The sequence below is a fragment of the Trichomycterus rosablanca genome, chromosome 13 (assembly GCF_030014385.1).
Source record: "Trichomycterus rosablanca isolate fTriRos1 chromosome 13, fTriRos1.hap1, whole genome shotgun sequence".
NCBI classification, from domain to species: domain Eukaryota; kingdom Metazoa; phylum Chordata; class Actinopteri; order Siluriformes; family Trichomycteridae; genus Trichomycterus; species Trichomycterus rosablanca.
This window is the reverse complement of record NC_086000.1, coordinates 3,123,506-3,143,409: the sequence shown is the minus strand read 5'-3', so window position 1 is coordinate 3,143,409 and position 19,904 is coordinate 3,123,506. Positions and strand designations below refer to the sequence as shown.

Here is a 19,904-nt window from a genome sequence, read left to right as displayed (position 1 = left end):
AACTAATCTAATTATCAAAGAACAAATTAGGTCAGTTCCTGATGAACATTATATATCATCAATAAAAGTGCTCTGACCATTAGCACTTTGTTATGTGAGATTTCAAAATACCATAAGACAGCTAATGTAGTTCCAGCTAGTCAAGATAGTGGGTGATAAACACAGCCTACCTCTGATCCCAAAATCTAGTCAGTACATCTATAAGTAATCTTTATGTACAATTGCACGGAATTACTGGATTTCTGCCTAAAAACCTAGAGACTAGTAATGAGTAAACACTTCATTTACATGGTATCACTAAAGTAAAACATCAGCAGTACATCCCCAAAGCTTAAAGACACGATTTAATGTATAGAAACCTTGGTAGCCTGCAAAAACACCTGACCTCAACCCCACATAACATGATTGCAAACTAGGCCTAAGCAGTGAGTGGCCTAAAAGATAGTGGGTGATAACTGTATAAAAAGGGAACTGTCTCAACAGTCAGAATTGGAATTTATAACAGTGCTACCATCCAGAAACCTTATGTGTCAAAAAACTAAAAATGAAGAGTACACAACCTGTCCCATTAACACATGTGCACTTGTCGACTGCTTCGTTTCACTCGTCAGAAACGGACTCACGCAGAGAGCTTTATCTAGCACTGTTCTCCTATATTTTGCCATTTCTAGTGCAGACGCCGTTGAACAGCCAGCCAGCAGAGGCCACAATTGCAGCGGTACTGAGGTACAACCATTCCTCCAAACAGACACAGCCGTGTCTGTGTGAGCGCCCAGCCAGTCGATAGCACAGCTTTTTATTTTCCAGAAGAGTGCTCTAACATCCAAACACAAACCAAACAGAAATGAAAATCAAACTGCGTCGCAGGTTGTAGACAAGCAGCGGTACTGAGGTACAACCATTCCTCCAAACAGATATAGCCAATCAAGTTTGTGTAAGCGCCCAGCCAGTCGATAGCACAGCTTTTTATTTTCCATAAAAGTACTCTAACATCCGAACACAAACCAAACAGAAATCAAAATGAAACTGCGTCTCAGGTTCAAGTCCAGTACATTTCTTAAAAGAATCCGTAAGTTGGACTTTAGTTTGCAATGGTCAGTTTTACCCACTGCATCTTTAAATTGTTGTCTTCTTTACATGCACCCTTGGCTTGATTGAAAGACAAAAAAAATTACTCACCATTTGCACTGCAATGAAGAACCTGACAAATAACAGCAAAGAAAAGAAACTTCATGCTTTTAAATCTTATATAATTCATATAAGTGAACCAAAATAACTGAACTGGCTTGTGTCTTCAGACTGAATGTAATGTTAAAGAGATTAAGCTAATCTAATGTAAGCAATTATCAGTAACCGATAACTTTAATGAGGCAAAGTACAAGCTGATAGCTGGAAAATGAATCATTAATGTTAAATTGCGATTATTATCCTGTTATGAAGATAAAGCTCAAGTAATATCTTCTCAGATGATCTTGGGTTCTGTATTTGATTCAGTACCATCTAGTGGTGTTTATAGAAAGTTCACTGCTGTGTAGCCTTTTTATTTGCTACACTCAGCTGTTTTTGATATGCAAACTATATAAATATTTATTTATATACTCTCATTTGCCTAAGAGTAAGAGTGAAAGCAGGATACAGACTCAGAGGTCTACTTTTGTGCTGCTTTCTGGTATGAAATAGTCATTTTGTGACTTCCCATTTAATTCTGTTTTCCTAAAACCTGCAGAAGGTGGATTGGCTGCTCTGAACTACCTCTAGAGGCGAGTGAGTGAATGCATATGTGTGTATTGCTCTGCTAATGTGATGCATGGTTCCCATTCCTGGGTGTATTACTGCCTGACTTCATGTTTTAGACCCACAGCGACCCTGAACAGGACAGAAGAGAAGGGGTCTGCTAAAATAACCGATGACCATAAGGCAAAAGCAAAAAGCAAAAGGATACAGACTCAGAGGTCTACTTCTGTGCTGCTTTCTGGTATGAAATAGTCATTTTGTGACTGTTCCCATTTAATTCTGTTTTCCTAAAACCTGCAGAAGGTGGATTGGCTGCTCTAAATAGCCTCTGGGTGTATTCCTGCCTAGCTTTTTGGTTTGGACCCACAGCGACCCTGAAAAGGGCAAATGGGTCTGCTTTAATGTCCCCTTTAATGATTTTTGCCCTAAAACCTGCAGAAGGTGGATTGGCTGCTCTAAGTATCCTCTGGAGGGGAGTGAGTGAATGCATATGTTTTTTTTGCTGCTCTGAGATGCATGATGCGCATTCCTGGGTGTATTCCTGCCTAGCTTTTTGGTTTGAACCCACAGCGACCCTGAACAGGACAAAAAGGTCTGTCAAAATAACCGATGACCGTAAGGCAGAGCGCAATTTGGAACACAACCCTGGCAGGCTCGAGAGCGTGCGCGCGCTGACGCGCCTCCTCATGGGCGAACCCAGAGCCGTAGATAGAGAGAGTTGCGACACTCCTTGATCTCGCCGCCACGCGGTCACGTGGTTCATGTAACCCTCCAATAGTTCCAAACAAACCCGGCGCTGTCATGTTCTCATATGGGACAGGCAGCAGTAAATGAAATATTAAACGGCAAATAATAAACATTTGTACAATTTCTGGGTATTTTCAACTGCGTTTACATTTACTGCATCTGCTTTAATGTCAATTTGGTATATAAAGTGGAAGATTGATGTTTATAATGACTTGTTAATAGGTCGTTCTTGTTAACACACAGTACATTATATTAGCATACATTACATAATGCGATATCATTAAGTAGTAGAGACAATATACAGTACAGAGATTAAAGTTTTTTTATGTTTTGTTTTTTACATAAACTAATCTCCCTTCACTTTCCTGAGGATTCATAATAATAATCATTTTGGCTAAACACTCATGTCACTAAACCATGTGGCTGGATTCATAAGGTTTACCTGCACTGAAGGAACAGATTGATAAACACACTACCGTACCTTTAAGGTACATGAAAAAGCATTCATTCATCTCTTATTTCATGAGTGATTAATAATTGATTCCTACATGTAATACATTAATGAATTCATTATGAATATGCACTAGTTCATTTTGTCTAATGTAAGTGGTGGACAAGGTACACAAACCATGCAGTTGAGTTAAAGTAGAGATATCCAAGGTAACATATTACTCCAGTAAAAGTAGTAGTAAAAGTAAAAATACTCTTTACCTCCACTAAAGTACTAAACTAAATTTACCTTCAAATGTACTGAAGTATGAAAGTAAAAGTATAATGATTTATTGTGGTTCTAATATTTTATTATCATTTCTGTAACAAGACTCTTGATTAATCAACTCATTTTAGGTGAAAAGACTCGTGTGTCATTAATTAAGCTAAACTGACTAAGCTAAATTGGGTTATACCTATTAATTAAGATAAACATGTAACATTTAGTGCTGAGCAAATGCTAAACAATAACAGTATTAAGTATATTAATGACATTAAATTCATAATTGTTTTAAAACAAAGCAACATACAGCTAAAAATGCTGGATAAGTAGTGGAAATGAATGGGGCTCTATGGGTTGTTTGGAACTATACAGAGCTCCACAACCCGGAAGCTGCGCAGAAAAAATGTCCCGCCCCCTTTCCAACGGTTCCCTATGAGAGTGTCGCCACTCTGTTCTCTCTACCGCTCTGGGCGAACCCTAATGACGCTCCTCTGATTGGTTGTTGCGGATTTTAGCTCCTCCCACCGATGTTCTCCGCGGTTGTGAGCGGTGTTGATCACGTGACAGGCCGAGTGCGGTGCGGACGCGCGGTGCCGAGCAGTGAAGATGGCGGACGGCGGAGGAGACGCGGAGCTGGAGTACAGAGACGAAGCGTTCCTCGACCACGACACCTTCTTCGCCATGGAGAGCTTGCAGGCCACGCTGCAGCACCTGGAGGCCCTGCTGCGGCAGAGCGAAGTGTCCGAGGCTTCCTCCAGCGAGTACTGCGACAACTTCTGTCAGGTAACGTTCAAAAATAACGGTCAAAAATAAAGCAGCAACCGTCAGTGGGCTGTTTCACCCAGCTGCTAATGTTAGCTTCAGCAGAGAAGCCTGTCTGACTGTACACAGTCTGTAATTCATTCATAACCAGCACATGACAGAGCTGTTTAAGCTATACTGCACCATAAAGCACAATAAGCAGCTTTATTTAGTCCTTGAAAGGCAATGTTATTGTTTTAGTTAGCTCCATGCAGGTACAGAAACAGAGAATTGCATGTTTTTGACATGCATTCATTTAGCTTACCATTGTACATAGTTCTGCACTCCTATATCAGTCCCAAACTGGTCTCTCCATTTCACATAGTTTTTTTTTTGTTTTTGTTTTTTTACTTGCATGGGGACTGACACTTGGTCAGTATGGGGTGGGGCTGACCAAGTGTTTTTATATAGAAAAAAGTCATATTAAATATATATTTAATGCCCTAATAATTGAAAACATATGCATACAGGCTTTTAAATATACATCCGATTATAAAAATATAAATTTAAATTAGTAGTAGTACTTTATAACTCATTGTTTTTTCAAGTTCATTACCACCAGTGGGGCTGACCAAGTGATTTCATATAAAAAAGTCATTTTAAATGTATATTTAATGCTCTAATAATTGAAAACATGCATACAGGCTTTCAAATATACGTCTGATTATTAAAATATAAATTAATATTAGTAGTCGTACTTTATCTCTTATTACTTGTTTAAGTTTGTTACCATCAGTGGGCGTGACCAAGTAATTTCATATAAAAAAAAAAAAGTCATGTTAAATATATATTTAATGCCCTAATAATAGAAAACATATGCTCACAGGCTTTTAAATGTAAGTCTGATTATAAAAATATTAATTATTATTAGTAGTCGTACTTTGTAACTCATTACCTGTTTAAGTTCATTACCACCAGTGGGGGTGAAGTAATTCCATATGAAAAAGTCTTATTAAATATATATTTAATGCCTAATAATAGAAAACATATGCATACAGGCTTTGAAATATACATTTGATTATAAAAAATATGAATTAATATTAGTAGTAGTACTTTTCAACTGGTTACTTGTTTAAGTTCATTACCACCAGTGTTGTGATTATCTCTTGTTGGACTTAGGGTATAGTAACACCAACATAATGTCAAACAAAGTCTGATACTGTCAAATATTTATTATATTTGTTCAAGTTCATTAACACTGCTGTTGTGTTCATCTCAAGTATCAATTTTAACACCACCGTGTTGTGAAACTAAGCCTCATGCTTCGAAATATTATTATTTTAGTTTCATTTTCTGTTTTGCCACTGATCAGTATCACGACAGGTTCGGTTTTCCCCTAAAATCACTGTGGAGCTTCAGTCTTCAGTACTTTAGTATTTTTCTTTTAAGCATTTCGAGCCACATTTAAGTTCAGGTCTTCTTGTGATACTCTGGTTTTCCCCCTTTTAGACAAAAGGGAGTCAAAAACAAGTAACCCAGAATCAGAAATGAAAAACCTAATTGTGTAATAGTTCTTATTAAACTGGTTAAAGAATTAAGTAAGGTTGGCCGAAGAGTAGTCTGTGCACCTATCAAGTTATTACAGTTCACTGAACTAATGAATGCCTCCATAATGTTAAACAAATGCTCCTGGGCTGTTAGAGGTCTTTATGGTGTTATGAAGTTTAAAATCATTTATACAATGAGCCAAATTAAAGTCTTGTCAGTTTCTATTCTATTAAGTAATACTATGTTTGCTTCCGTTTTTACTAGAAAGCAGCCAGTCAGCGATCAGATAATCCAAAAGACAGAAGTTAATCTGAATGCCAATTGTTTCTATTTAAGTAAATGTAATCAAGAGATCAGTCAGTTAGTTTTTCTGCATTGTAAAATTCCTAAGGCTCTCTCAGTGGTTGTGATGTCTTTTCCTAATAAAACAGTTAACATGCACAGCATACATACTATTGTACAATACTCCGATAACTGTATTTGTGATCCGTCATCCTTGAAATCGGAGACCTTGAAGCCGCAGAATCTCTCATACTTGTTAAATCTGGTTTGTAGGCCTCAGGGGTTCCAGACCTTCCTAAGAATAGTTTGGAAAGCTAAACCTGGGGCAGCAATCTGTCCTCACTATTTTTACACCTTAGGCTTGGCATTTATCAAAGGGAAATCCCTTTCATTAAATGTGTGTGTGAGGGCCAATAGAGAAATCACTCTGTACCCAGGGTACCCTGCTTCCATCCCAAAGGTCCAATCAGAGCGCTGTGAAACAGATGGAACAGAGTGAAGTTGGTCCATGAGGGGTTTCTGTATTCCTGCTCTCCTGTGGTTTAGGTGTCTTATTAGCTGATGAGTATTAAAGTACCCCTGAATCACTCATTTTAAATAAAGTCATTAAAAATTATAATGTATGTTTATGAATTGTTAATATATGAAATAGCAGAATCTAAGGCTGGTTAGCTCAAGTTTGTCTCAGATTTGCATTAAAAATAGTCTGGAATTACATTCCAAGCCTCATATTACTGTAGTAAATAGTATATTTACAGTAAATAGTAATAAGTAGTAAATAGTAGTATTGTTTGTATTGTTATTAGGATTTTAACGTCATGTTTTACACTTTGGTTGCATTCATGACAGGAACGGTAGTTACTCATTATACAAGGTTCATCAGGGTTATATCGAACACAGTCATGGACAGTTTAGTGTCTTCATTCACCTCACTTGCATGTCTTTGGACTGTGGGAGACAACCCGGAGCTCCCGGAGGAAACCCACGCAGACACGGGGAGAACATGCAAACTCCACACAGAAAGGGCCCGGACTGGCCCACCTGGGAATCGAACCCAGGACCTTCTTGCTGTGAGGCGACAGTGCTACCCACTGAACCACCGTGCCGCCATCAGTAGTGTAAGTGCTGTAATCTGTGTTAGTATTTTAAAACAAGTTGTAACGTACACAGGAAGCAGTTTGAAATGTTGCAGCCAGCTTGTCTCCCGAGCGTCTAAGGAACTTGACATCATCTAATAGCTTCATTAATTCATTCATCTTCAGTAAATGCTTCATCCCAATAAAGAAGACAAGACAGGAATACACTCTGGACAGGACATCAGTCACATCGGGGGGGGGTAATATTTCTCTTTATGTGTATTTTTGGAGGAAAGAAATGAAGTACTGTGAGTTGAATAAAGAAGCCAGATGATTGTTAGTGTGAAAGGTGCTCATAATGGCAACGACACTGTTTGATAATACTCTCGTTTCCTGGGGTTCGACTGCGTCTCCTCCTAATCTGCATAATCTACCCCAATTCAAAGTGAATGGAGAACAATGTAATTCACATTCAAATCAGATTCAAATGTTAACTGCAGAAACGTTCTGGATGTAACAAACGAATACTGACCCGCAGAATGCCGCACGGGTTACACGAGGTCAGCCTCGGCTGTGATCATGTACGATCAGAGCGAATGCACAACAGTCTTCAACAGTAATAATTATACATGTGCATTGTTGTGCAAAGGAAATCATTTCTAAGTCTTTACGACGGCACTAAACAGCATGGTCTGTAAACAGAGCACCCCCCACCTCCCAGACTCAGCTTGAATTAGTATTTATGACTTCACTCTACAAAAAGCTGGGATAGCAAGGTGAGAACGAAATGCAAGTACAGCAAAGTATTTTGAAGATGGGACATAGTAACAGGCGAGCGTGGTGCTGCTAGTGTGCTGGCTGGTTAATGTCGTAAGGAGAACAGTACCTTTACAAAGTGAATCAGTGTAATGTGAACCGAGACTATTATATCTGGTACAACTGGTTCATCCCTTCATTTAAAAAATGAACCTGTATCTGAGTCACGTCACAATTTGTAGATCTGGATGTGAATGATCTAAAATCCTGCATTGTAATTAATATGCAATAACAAAGCCAGCTAAATAAGGGCTGTTACTTTTCCACATTTCTGTCTGTGGCGAACATACAGTAGCTTTTCACTTCTGTGATCATTTTTATTAATACGTTAGTGTATTAGTATTTAACATTTCAGTATAAAAAGTTTACCAGCCAGATTGAAACTGAAAGACGACCTCCGTGTGACACAACGGTCGTGTCAGTCTCAAACCTGCAGCACTTACATTCATACCACAGGTCTGTTCACTAATAAATGTAAAAGTGAACAATCTGTGTGTCTGCAGCAGTGTAACAGTGTGTAAGTGTTATTGGCCACATGTAAGTGCATTCACGTGTGAAGCCTGCGGATAGATCTTTTACTTAATCCCTGGGCAGCACGGTGGTTCAGTGGGTAGCACTGTCGCCTCACAACAAGAAGGTCCTGGGTTCGATCCCCAGGTGGGCGGTCCGGGTCCTTTCTGTGTGGAGTTTGCATGTTCTCCCCGTGTCTATGTGGGTTTCCTTCGGAAGCTCCGGTTTCCTCCGACAGTCCAAAGACGTGCAAGTGAGGTGAACAGGAGATACAAAATTGTCCATGATTGTGTTTGATATTAACCTTGAATCTTGTACTTATGAATCTAGTGTAATGAGTAACTACCGTGTCTGTCATGAATGTAACCAAAGAGTGAAAAACACGACGTTAAAGTACTAATAAACAAACAAACAAACAACTGGTTCATCCCTTTATTTAAAAAATGAACCTATATCTGAGTAACGTCACAGTTTCTTGATCTGAAATCATGCATTGTAATTAATATGCAATAACAGCCAACTGAATAAGTGCAGTGACTTTTCCACATTACTGTTTATGGCAAACATCAGGTAGCTCTTCACTTCTCTGAACATTTATACTGCATTTCCGTATATAAAGTTTACCAGCCAGATTGAAACTGAAAGACGACCTCCATGTGACACAACGGTCGTGTCAGTCTCAAACCTGAAGCACTTACATTCATACCACAGGTCTGTTCACTGATTAATGTAAAAGTGAACAATCTGTGTGTCTGCAGCAGTGTAACAGTGTGTAAGTGTTATTGGCCACATGTTAAAGCATTCACGTGTAAAGGATCCGTCCGCAAGCTTCACTCCATTCGAGCTTTTAGACCTGCCTGAATTTAGACCTCAAAAGACACAGTTTGAGTGTCGCAATGCTCAGTGATGTATGACCGCACTGATAGTGTTCTTGTCACTATCAGTGTTTGCAGAAGTGTTTTTATGCGACTGTTATCAGTAGAGGAAATACGGCTCGTTGATTTTTTTTTATTCTTGGTACAACCTGAACCACAGTGTCTTAACCACTGGCTCACAGCTGCATTCTTTTCAGCAAGTACGTTAAACGCATTTCTGATCATTGCTGAGCAACACAGTTTTGTCTTTAGACTTATGGAAGAACAAATAACTATTTCTAATAACGTCTAAATCAAATTATTTAATAATTTTATTTGTTTATTTATGCATTTGTCAGGTTCAACATTTATTCATTATTTTCTTGCTTTACCACCACATTTCTTTGTCAGTGTTGCGGTGTGTCTCTTTTTTCCCCTGAATCACACCTTTAGACAGAACACACCTCAGACAGCCAGTCGTGTCTGTATGTAGACACAACCGACCAGCCGTTATCACCTCTGAGGATTCAAAGCCTGAATCCTGGTGGTAGTGGGCTGGCATAATTTACGGCCGTGCCACCTGATTGCCTCCGATATTTATTTATTTATGCATTATGGATGGGATGGACCATCACAATCACCCAAGTTCTGAAGAGACTGTTTTTTGCTCCAGAAGTCCTTTCCTGCTTTTAGCCCTTTTTAATTATTTTTAATTCCCCAGTGCAGTTCCTCCTCCTCATGTTACACCCATGCTGGCTGAAATGGGTCGCGTGCTAGCGTGCACCTTCTCTGACACGTGTGGAGTGAATGGACTTATTCAGAGCTCTAACATGCACCAACCACACAATGTTAATGTCCTGCAACCAAGTTAAAAAGAAAAAAGCAAATTCTGATTTAAAGTCAATCTTCTAACCTGATTTCTCTCTTCTACACTCTACACACTGATTTTCAGTGGATGGTAACAGCTGCTGTTGCTTTCTGCTCCCTGCAGGCTCTGATGCACTATGCTGGGAGTCGAAACTCGATAGAGCACGGACTCACGCTGCTGGAGGTCTACTGTCTCTCCATCAACTGCTTCGCTTCGGCCAGGCCACACCTGACATCCAGTTCGTCCAGCGTGGCCCTCGTGCTGAAGAGACTCGCACTGTGAGTACCTTTCCCAACACACGAGCATCGTATTTGTTTCAAAAGATGATCTAATTTGATCTGATGTGTGAACCATGACATAGTAAGAGTGGTCCTGGGTTTGAGTCGGTTATGTGTGTAGTTTGCATGTTCTGCCTGTGTCTGCATGGGGTTTCTCCCTCTCACAGCCCAAACACTTGGAGCTGATGAATCATGGGTAACCTGTAACTACCTGTCCTGTCATGACTGGAACCAAATTGTAAAACATCACCTTAAAATCCTAATAAAACAAACAAACAAACCATAACCGTGTATCGCAGGCCTCAAATGTTCATTCATTCCAGAAACTGTGCTGAACTTGAGGCCTACCTTAAAAACACTTTTCCCGAGGTGGGAATAGACCCTAGACCGGTCAGTAAGGATAATCTAAGGCAGATAGAAAGTCTGTATTTCTCAAATATACAATCAACCCTGACCACATGTGACTGGGTGTTACATCTGTTAACAGAACTTGTATCGTAAGATCAGCTGAGCTTTTCCACCTTTCCTTTCTTTGTCTAAAGCATGTTTCCAGCTTTTTCTTTTATTGATCTTGTGTTTTTGCTTTAAACAGGAGCTGCTTCGAATTGCTCCTCTCAGTTCCTCAGAATGAGATCCCACTGGAAGCCTGGCTGCAGTTCCATGGCTCTGTTCAGGTAATAAAAAAAGTCACGCCTCTGTGTTTGTCTCTGTTTTGTGAAAGCTTTTTATTATTTTTTATTTTATTTTTATTTGCCTTAGAGAAGGGCAAAGGTTGAAGTTGATGGTGGAGATGGCAGTTTGCCTTTGAAACATTTGGAGAGAATGGTGGTTATTTTCTCATCAGCTACCGTGTTTTCAATGAATTGATAACTAAGAAAAAATGGGACAGAAATTGCATTGGACTTGCTTACATTGATTTGCTGTTTTTGATGATCAGTTTTACAGGTTTGACGTTGGGCTGAAATCTTAGTCATCAATAAGTAACTACCTGTTCGGTCATGAATGTAACCATAGTGTGTATAACCTGACATTAAAAAATCCTAATAAATAAATAATAAATGAGGGCCAGTGATAGCTCAGTGGTTAAGGTACTGGACTAGTAAACAGAAGGTTGCCGGTTCAAGCCTCACCACCACCAAGTTGCCACTGTTGGGTCCCTGAGCAAGGCCCTTAACCCTCAATTGCTCATGGTGTTCAGCTGATTGTGTAAGTCGCTTTGGATAAAAGCGTCTGCTAAATGCTGAAAATGAAATGAAATAATAAATCAAGTGAAGTCCACAAGCCAAAAGTATGCAGTGAAGTTTCCCGTAGTTTAATAACTGTTAGAGCCTGCTTCGCTAATTTTGTAAATAGTACAACTTTTATTATGTCACTCTGTAGCCCACAACTTCCAGCAGCTTGGTGGATTAAACATTGGCTAGTAAGAAAAATGTCAAAAAGTGCATTTAGATTATATAAGATTAGATTTTTCGTTTAGATGTATTTTATTTATATCAATTCAGTTTCATTAGTTGTAAACAAAAATAGAACCTTTTGGCTGTCATGTTGACTACCAGGCGTCCAGCATGAAAACCTTTGATTATCATGACAAAGTTTGTCTTGTCGTAGGCGGCGCACGAAGCCATGATGGAGTACGGGAGCACAGACCTGCAGGCACTGGTCCAGATCACAGGAGAGGGCGGACCATGGAATAACCCCACCCTCGTCGCCCTTCTTACCGAGCAGCCCACAGACGCTGACGAATGTGAGCGGCTTCATTTTACTCAGACCTCGACCCCGTCTGACGGTTCTAGTGTGCCCCCAGTGTGTCCCGCCTCCCTAATAAACAATCCTGTGTTTGTATCATCCCGTCAGTGAACGCTTACCTGGGTTTAGAGGGAGAGGACTTCCTGGAGATGCGGATTAAGCAGCTGGAGAAAGTAGGAGAGGTGACGAAGGCTTTGATTCTCACCAAAGCCTGCGGAAACTGTCACTCGCTGCCTGGTCAGGCCACATTTCTCCAAACGTACGTCACCCAGCTCTGTCAGCAGCTGCCCAGTGAAAAGGCCATTCTAGAGGTGAGTCGCTTAATCCCTGGGAGGAATCAAGTATTGCAGTTCCAGGTCAGAATGAATGTTTTTATTAGGCTGCTCTGTTCAGCCATTGTCCCGCCCCTTACAGACACACAGCCAATCCTATTGGCCAGCTAATAATTTATTTATTTATTCAACAGAATAGGAGCATAAAATTAATTTTAAGAAGTACCCGAAACATTTACATAAACATTGGAACACTTTGATATCTTCAAGGAACTTAGTAGATTACTTTTAATTAAGGCACCAGTTTTCTCATTAAGGAAAGTGCTCATCTTTTGGCAGTTATTTGATGGCCTGTAATGTGGTCATTTGCTGATATTTCTAAAATGGAATTAAATTGATTTATTATTTAGGTATTTTATGTTTACTCATTTATTATTTTTTTAAATCCTGAAATGATGCTACTTCTACCGTATTTTACAGCAGCACTGTTGATTTCTGGGTTAATTCGCCTCTGTGAATGGGTTAATTAGTGTGCCAGTATATCGTTTTATTTTATTTATAACAGACTAATGTTGTTTGAGGCGCTCTGTGTGGTTTGCAGTATGTGTTACACAGGCTTTTCTGTGCTAGATCGCTAGACTGGACGGAAAGGACGTTCTGGACATCATTTGCAATATGGAGAGTGAAGGTGATGAGAGCACAGCCTTCATCCTTTGCACTACGTATTTCACGCAGCAGCTGCAGCAGGGAAGCGTGTACTGTTCCTGGTACGACATTAGGCTGAAAAGCTCTGTATATCGCCGTGCATAACACATAATGCCATGTAATGATCTGAGAGATGTTAATAATAGTGCTCACTGCTGTTTTTATTATGTCGATTGTTTTCTAGGGAGTTGACGCTCTTATGGAGCAAGCTGCAGAGGAGGCTCGATGGGTCTCTTGAATTCTTTCTTGAGCGCTGCCTTCAGTTTGGAGCCATAGCCAAGACTGTTCACCATCTGCTCTTTCTCATCCGAGTCATCCAAACTGAGGTGCGTCTTTTTACCATTTCTTTTTGCTCAATGGCAACATCAAGCATAAAAATAAATTCTAGTTTCAACACCTGATAAAAGGAGAACCCCCCCCCAACCCCCCAACATGTGAAATACACTAAGGAAAGACGAGTACACGCCTGAATCCGTAATAGAAACTCGACACAAGACAACACGAGCAGTTTAAACCCACCTCACAGACATGAAGATGAAAATGGAAATATAAAATGGATCAGGTAAAATAAACAGAGGATAAGACGAGATAAAATAATCAGACAAGAAGACGAGATGAAATAATAAGGCATAAACAGACAAGACAACGGACATAAAGACGAGATAAAATAAGGTGCTGTGCTGATTTCAGAGCCAAATTTATGCTTATTAGCTGAATTTAGCGTTGAGGATTCATGTTATCTTTTCATATTTACATTTACATTTTTGGCATTTAGCAGACGCCTTTGTCCAAAGTGACTTACATTAGTGTGACAGTATACAGTCTGAGCAATCGAGGGTTAAGGACCTTGCTCAAGGGTCCAACAGCAGCAACCTGGCAGTGGTGGGGCTTGAACTAGGCTACTACTGCTCTAACCACCATTGTTTCCGATGGAGCAATACAGCGCCGCTTACCTCAGATTTAAAATTTGCTGGTAAAAAAGCGAGTGTGACTAAGGCTTTAATCTATAAGATCTAACAGAACGTTTCTCATCTTTATCCCCCTCGTAGACGATGCACCTCGGTGTGCCCGTGGCTGTTGAACTTTGCGTAAAAGCCCTTCAGCTCCCAAAGCAAGAGGGCGAAGAAACCAGAACCGGCATATGCAGAACGGCAGCCTGTCTCCTCCTGGATGACCTGGAGGTGCTGCGCGCCTGCCAGCTAACGGAATTCCTCCTGAGCCCGTCTCGAGAGGTGTTCGTCAGCCTCGAGGATCTCTACAAGCGCCCGGATCAGAAGTACGACGGGGAAAACGTCGTGATCTCAAATTCGTTGCGCTGCGAGCTGCTGTTTGCGCTGAAAGCCCACTGGCCGTTTGACCCGGAGTTCTGGGACTGGAAAACCCTAAAGCGCCACTGTGTCAAGTTGCTCGGACAGAAACCCGAACAAGGCGAGAGTTTGTTGTTTGAGGAAGTCGCCAGTGTGCCAGCTGTGGGAAATGCCCCGGGGGTGAATGATGATGAGAATTGTGGGGGTGATGTGTGCAGACGTACAGAAGAAAAGCCAGACCGGGCTGAGGAACATACTGGAGATATAGAGCACGAGGAAGCCTCAGAAGGATCCCAAATGTGGCCTCAGTACAAGTTTCTTTGTAAGATATGCCAGGTAGAAGTGGTTGAGGAACAGTTCTGTCATCACGCAGGAAAGCACATGGAGAAGGATGTGTGGACGTGTCCCGTGTGCCTGCAAAAATTCGCCAGCAAACAGGACATTTTGTTACACTCTGAGAAGCACCTCCAGTCACCCCCTGCCAAAATTTGCCATTTGAAAAAGAAAAAAGTGAAAAAGAAGCTACAAACGGAGCAGAAGCAGGATTCTGAGGCGGAGGATCTCTCTGACGTCAGTCCTGGCGAGACGCCCTCTCGCCTTTACAGTCCTGTCCTGTTGCCGGAAGCCGCCGCAGTGCCTGATAAGCAAGCGGACGATGATTACATCACCTTCGATTACATCTATACTCACTATAAACTGCAGGATCGAGAGGTCTTCCCATGTCCCGCCACTGACTGCTCCAGGAGTTTCAAACTCTTCAAGTACTTGTGCGTTCACATGAAGACCGAGCACCCTCCCGAAGACCCGAACGCGAAACATTACACGGAGATGAACAACCGCCGCGAGAAGTGCACCTTCTGTCGCCGAACGTTCGTGACCAATCACCACCTTCAGCGGCATCGCCCCGTGCACTACGGAGACTGTCCCTTCATGTGCTTGGTCGCCGGTTGCGCCGCCCGCTTCGACTCCATCCACGACCTCATCGCGCACAAACACGGCCACGGCTTCCGCCTGGCCTACCACTGCGCGCTGACCGGGTGCAGCCTTTCCTTCTGCGACCTCGGTCAGCTGTACCATCACGAGGCTCAGCATTTCCGAGACGCGGCGTACGCCTGCACCAGCCCGGGCTGCAAGAAGTTCTACTACTCCCGTCAGGAGTTCTTGGAGCATCTCGCCACTCATGGAATCAGCTTCACCGAGAAGGACTTCGAAGAGCAGAGGAAAAGGAAACTTTTGCTGGCTGGTACAGAGGAGCCGCCTGGCTGTAATGTGAATCATGAATCAAAGCTGGAATACTTAAACGGAGCACAAATGAACCCTTCACAGTCATGCTTACAAGGCAAAGAATCCAGGAATTCCCAGACATGCGTGGCTGTCTGTTTTGATGGCACGACGTATACCTGTGGTTTGGAAAAATGTGGTCGGACCTTCAGCAGAGCCAGAGAAATCCAGAAGCACTTAAAAATAGTTCATCCTGACCAGTTCTTAAAGAACAATACAGGATGTAAAGAAACAGAACCTGAACAGCACTTAAAGACTAAATCTGTAAATGAGCACGAAGCTCAGGATAAAAGTCCGACCCTTGGATGTAGTTTGCCATCCACTCCCTTGTCTCCCTCGTCAGTCTCAGATCCGGCACTTTCCGACACGGAGCCTTTTTCAAAACTCAGTACTCGTGCTTGTCAGTCTGATCTCAGTTGCTTGCTGACCGAAATAATCTCAGGACTTGGTCAGCTCAGCCTCAGTTCCGCTGTCCCCAGAAACCTCCAACGTAAGTCTTGGAGACGTGCTTCCAAACCGCCACGGGTGACCAGTTCCAGTACTGGAGATGCCACGCCACCGAGCAAGCTGTCGCCATCCAAAGTGACACCGAGCAAAATCAAGCTAAGATCCCATCCTGCAGCTTCTGATGTGACGAAGATGGAATCCCCATCTAAAGCAGAGCCTCTTTGTGAAGGAGGTCAGCCAAAGAGCAGCCTTGCACAGGACACGCCCAAGCCTTTCGCTTGCGAAGTTAACGGCTGCAGCTACATGAGCGTTACTAGTCTCGCGCTTAAGGTGCACTATGTCAACAAGCACGGCTATTCCCAGAAGAAGGTGCAAAACATGGATGTCTTCGATCCGCAGTTTAAGCCTTTTCGGTGCCACCTCTGCTGCAAGGACTTTAAAGAAAAGAAGCAGCTGAAGAAACATCTTCTAGTGCACGATATAACAGACGGAACAGCCAATGAGATTCTCGACTCGTCAACCTGCATCGATAGAAAAGCATCAAAAGTCTCAGCAACCCCAAAAACGACTGAGCTCCCTGTTGAGAAGAAGGACCTGCCCATTAGGAACGGCATACCTCTTAACGGAAACCATCGATTAAAGCACCAGACGGATGTAAGCAATGGGGTCATGAAGGACAAGCCTTCATCGCAGCAAGGCACATCTAAGGGTCAAGCCTCTGTAGATGGAGCCACGGTTCAGAAGCGGACGAGTAAACATCCCACATCGAACACGGAGCAGAGTTCGGATGAGGTAAGGGAAGACAAACCCTGTACCTGCATACATAAAGACTGTGATGCTACGTTCGCTAAACGCAACCGTCTCCTCCACCACTTGGTGAGCGTCCACCACTACAAAAGGTCACAAGTTTGTAAGGAACTGAAGGGCAAAATCTTCCCTTGTGAGCGCAAAGGATGCAGTAAGCTGTTCAACCATCTGTCCAGCATGAAGAGACACTTCAGTAGACGCCGGTGTGCGTCCGAGGAACCCATTCCAAGATTTAAATGCACCTACGCCAACTGCAGCGAAACCTACCACCTGAGGAGCAGCCTTTTGCGCCACACCAGCCAAATGCACCAGAATCCGTCTCCGCCAAAGTCTACAGCCTCGTCTCACGGTAAGTTTGATGCGAGCTACAGGCACGGCAACCTGTCCGGTTCTCTCGTGGTTCGCCTGCAGAGTACTCAAAGAAGAGAAGGATCCGAAAGCGGCTGCCAAAAAAAGCTCATCATCACGCCCACCTCGGAACCTCTGGAAGAATCCCAAAGGTTACCTCTCAACCTCAAGTCTGTGAGATTGTGCCGTAAGGTCGAGGACGTCAAACCCGTGGAGCAGCCGGAGGTGAAACCGAAGTTCCTCCACAAGCTGGTATACCGGACCCCTGAGGAGGCATTGCAAATGTGTCAGGATCGGTGCCTACCCGTGGCTTATCCGTGCATGATAAAGGAGTGCGTGTCTGTGGTCGGTACCGAGAGGAGCCTTTATCGACATTACATACAGTGTCACAAAATAACTCGTACAGAAGTGTTCAGCAATCGCCCCAAGTTATTCTATACCGCCGAACAGCTTGAAGAACTGATCCACAAGAAGTCAACAATATCTGCTTTACCGGATTCAGCAAGGGTCCCGAGTGGGGTCCTCAAAATGGAGTATCAGGCCAACCCCGAAAACTCTGAAGTCTCACGCCTTCACATCAAAAAGGATCATCAAGAAAAACCTCTGACGAGAGAGTCGCCTCCGGAATGTAACGTTCTGATTGGTGCAGACGACGTCCTTTACGGAGAATCTAACGGGCATCCAGAGGAGATTGTCGACAAACATACCACAGAGAAGACGCAGCAGGCAAAAAACGACTCCTCATCCCCTCCTCCGGTGCCACCTCTCGACCTTTCACCACCATCTAACCTTCGCATACGTTGCAGCGGCCCTCCAGTCGAACCTCCGAGCAAAGAGAGCAAGCCAGTCGCTCCAGCCACGATCTACATCCATGCGAACCCCACACCGACACGTCAACCCTTAAAGTGGAAGAATTCTGTACTCTCAGAGCCACCTCCCCATGCACCACATTCGCCGGGCACAGACGGTGTAACACCCACTTTGGGCTCGCAGGTATTCGACTTGGGAGCTTATAGACCTTTAGGCTTCGAGTCGTCCTTTCTTAAATTCATTCAGGACAAAGACGAGACCGTTTCAGGTTACAGCAACGTGCGGAGAGTGGTGGTCCTCAATCCCGTCCGTCGTCCAGACCCTCCGCGCAGACGCAGCTCCTACAGACGCAAGTACTCGGTCAAGGAGAACAAACTAAGAGCAGTCGCCCGCAGTCGGGTACCACGAATGTCGCCCCGGAAGTCCCTGCTTTCCACGGTGGAGCGCGGCTCTATTAAAAACCTGCGCTTCATTCTGGAAAGGGCTTTGATGGGATGCGGTGACCAGGCTATAAAACAGCTCCAGTTTCTCAAGCCTGTCGTGGTTCTGGAGAGACCAAAATCTTTTGCATCTTCTGTCCAAACTGGCAGCTGAGATGTTTTTTTACATACAAGTTGAAGCATTATTTGGGACTTAATGGGGAATAATACTTCTTTGCCTTGTTCTTTTTCCGATTTGAAAGAATTATGCTGTATTTTTTTAAACGCTCTTGGTTTAATATTTCAATACGGCCATAATCCACATGTTTACTTGTCAGAGCAAATAAAAGTTGGGGGAAAACGCTTGTTTATTGTGTGTTGATTGCATTATTGGGAGTGTTAACCTGTTGGTCATTGTTTACTTTAGCTTTGAATGTAGGTCTACAATTTCTGTCTGTAATTAGATCCAAATATTGATCCTTTTGACTAATTGGAGGGTTATTATTCGAATTCTAATTGCCCTACATTTTGGGTGGGGTGAATAAAACACTGTCCTCGTGTAACCAGGTGACTTTTCTCTGTGCCAAATCACAAAGTGGCATTAATGGACTTTAATGTTTAATGAAAATCATCCACTTGCGTGAGCCGATTAAATGAAACCATTCAGTGACCAATCAGGGACTTGGTATGAACAATATGATGTATACATTCAGGTATATAAGTGTTGGGTTACTGCAACAGTTCTTTTCCTGTGACTTGATTGTTATTTGTATGGGCTGTATCCCTTCAACAGACCCTTTGATTGTAACCAAAGAGTTTGATTTGTTTGATTAAAACACAGCAGTTTGCTCCCATAATGCTTTGTGCTTATTCAATTTCAGTTTTACACACTATAGATATTGACATTTGGATATTAGAGAGCAGCACTAGAAAGAGAGAAACACAATCCACATATAAAAGCTATCAGAAGGATCATTATCAGTGATGTGATATTGGGGGTTTGTTTTCCAGTTCAGTCTACAAGCACCTACTGGCAGTTCTGGACAGTAAGGATTACAAACCTCCTGCTTTATAAAAGTTTTGGTTTATTTTAAAGTTATTGGTGTTACTGAACAGCCCATGGTCGGCATTTGAAAATGTATTTTTCTAAGTCTATAGATAGAAAAAAACGGGTTACGTTCTGAATGATTATATAAAACGCTCCCAGGAATCAAGTGAACTGGATACGTTTGATTTATCAGTGTGCAGGTCCTGTTCCTGTTCCTGTTACTGTTTTAGCCCTCTTTAATTTGTGTTTAAAGCATGATCTGGCTAATTTAGTTTTTTGATATGAGCTTTAATTCTTCTAAATATTAAAGTTTTTTTTAAAGGCCACAGTGACACTTCTGTGCTATCAGTGCAGTCTGTTGGGAGGCAAAACATTCTTACCACAAACTTTATTATAAAACGTGTTTCCTGATGGTGAATTCTTCTTTATTATCAGTCCGTAATGTTTAGTCTGCAGTTTATCGATACAGTACCTAAATAGCCTCGAGTGTATCTGCCCTGCACTGTCTCAATGTCAGCGGTGCTTTAGAGCCTCTTATGAATCTTTAG

General features: G+C 42.3%; 1 protein-coding gene across 1 annotated transcript; it reads left to right on the top strand.

Annotated features, from left to right (window-relative positions):
- The first annotated feature begins 3,746 nt into the window (after positions 1 to 3,746).
- rlf (RLF zinc finger) lies at positions 3,747 to 19,165 on the top strand. Its single transcript, XM_063006702.1, has 8 exons — positions 3,747 to 3,976; positions 10,012 to 10,166; positions 10,759 to 10,840; positions 11,775 to 11,910; positions 12,021 to 12,223; positions 12,815 to 12,951; positions 13,074 to 13,215; positions 13,939 to 19,165. Exons 1-8 carry the CDS (start codon positions 3,800 to 3,802, stop codon positions 18,481 to 18,483), a joined length of 5,577 nt encoding a protein of 1,858 aa, XP_062862772.1. The 5' UTR covers positions 3,747 to 3,799; the 3' UTR covers positions 18,484 to 19,165.
- Positions 19,166 to 19,904: the final 739 nt, after the last annotated feature.

Excerpts from the sequence above, each read along its gene's own strand:
- rlf (XM_063006702.1), top strand. The coding sequence starts at position 3,800 with ATGGCGGACGGCGGAGGAGACGCGGAGCTGGAGTACAGAGACGAAGCG. Across the intron at positions 10,841-11,774 it reads AGTTCCATGGCTCTGTTCAG|GCGGCGCACGAAGCCATGAT; the intron begins GTAATAAAAAAA and ends GTCTTGTCGTAG. Across the intron at positions 13,216-13,938 it reads TCCGAGTCATCCAAACTGAG|ACGATGCACCTCGGTGTGCC; the intron begins GTGCGTCTTTTT and ends TCCCCCTCGTAG.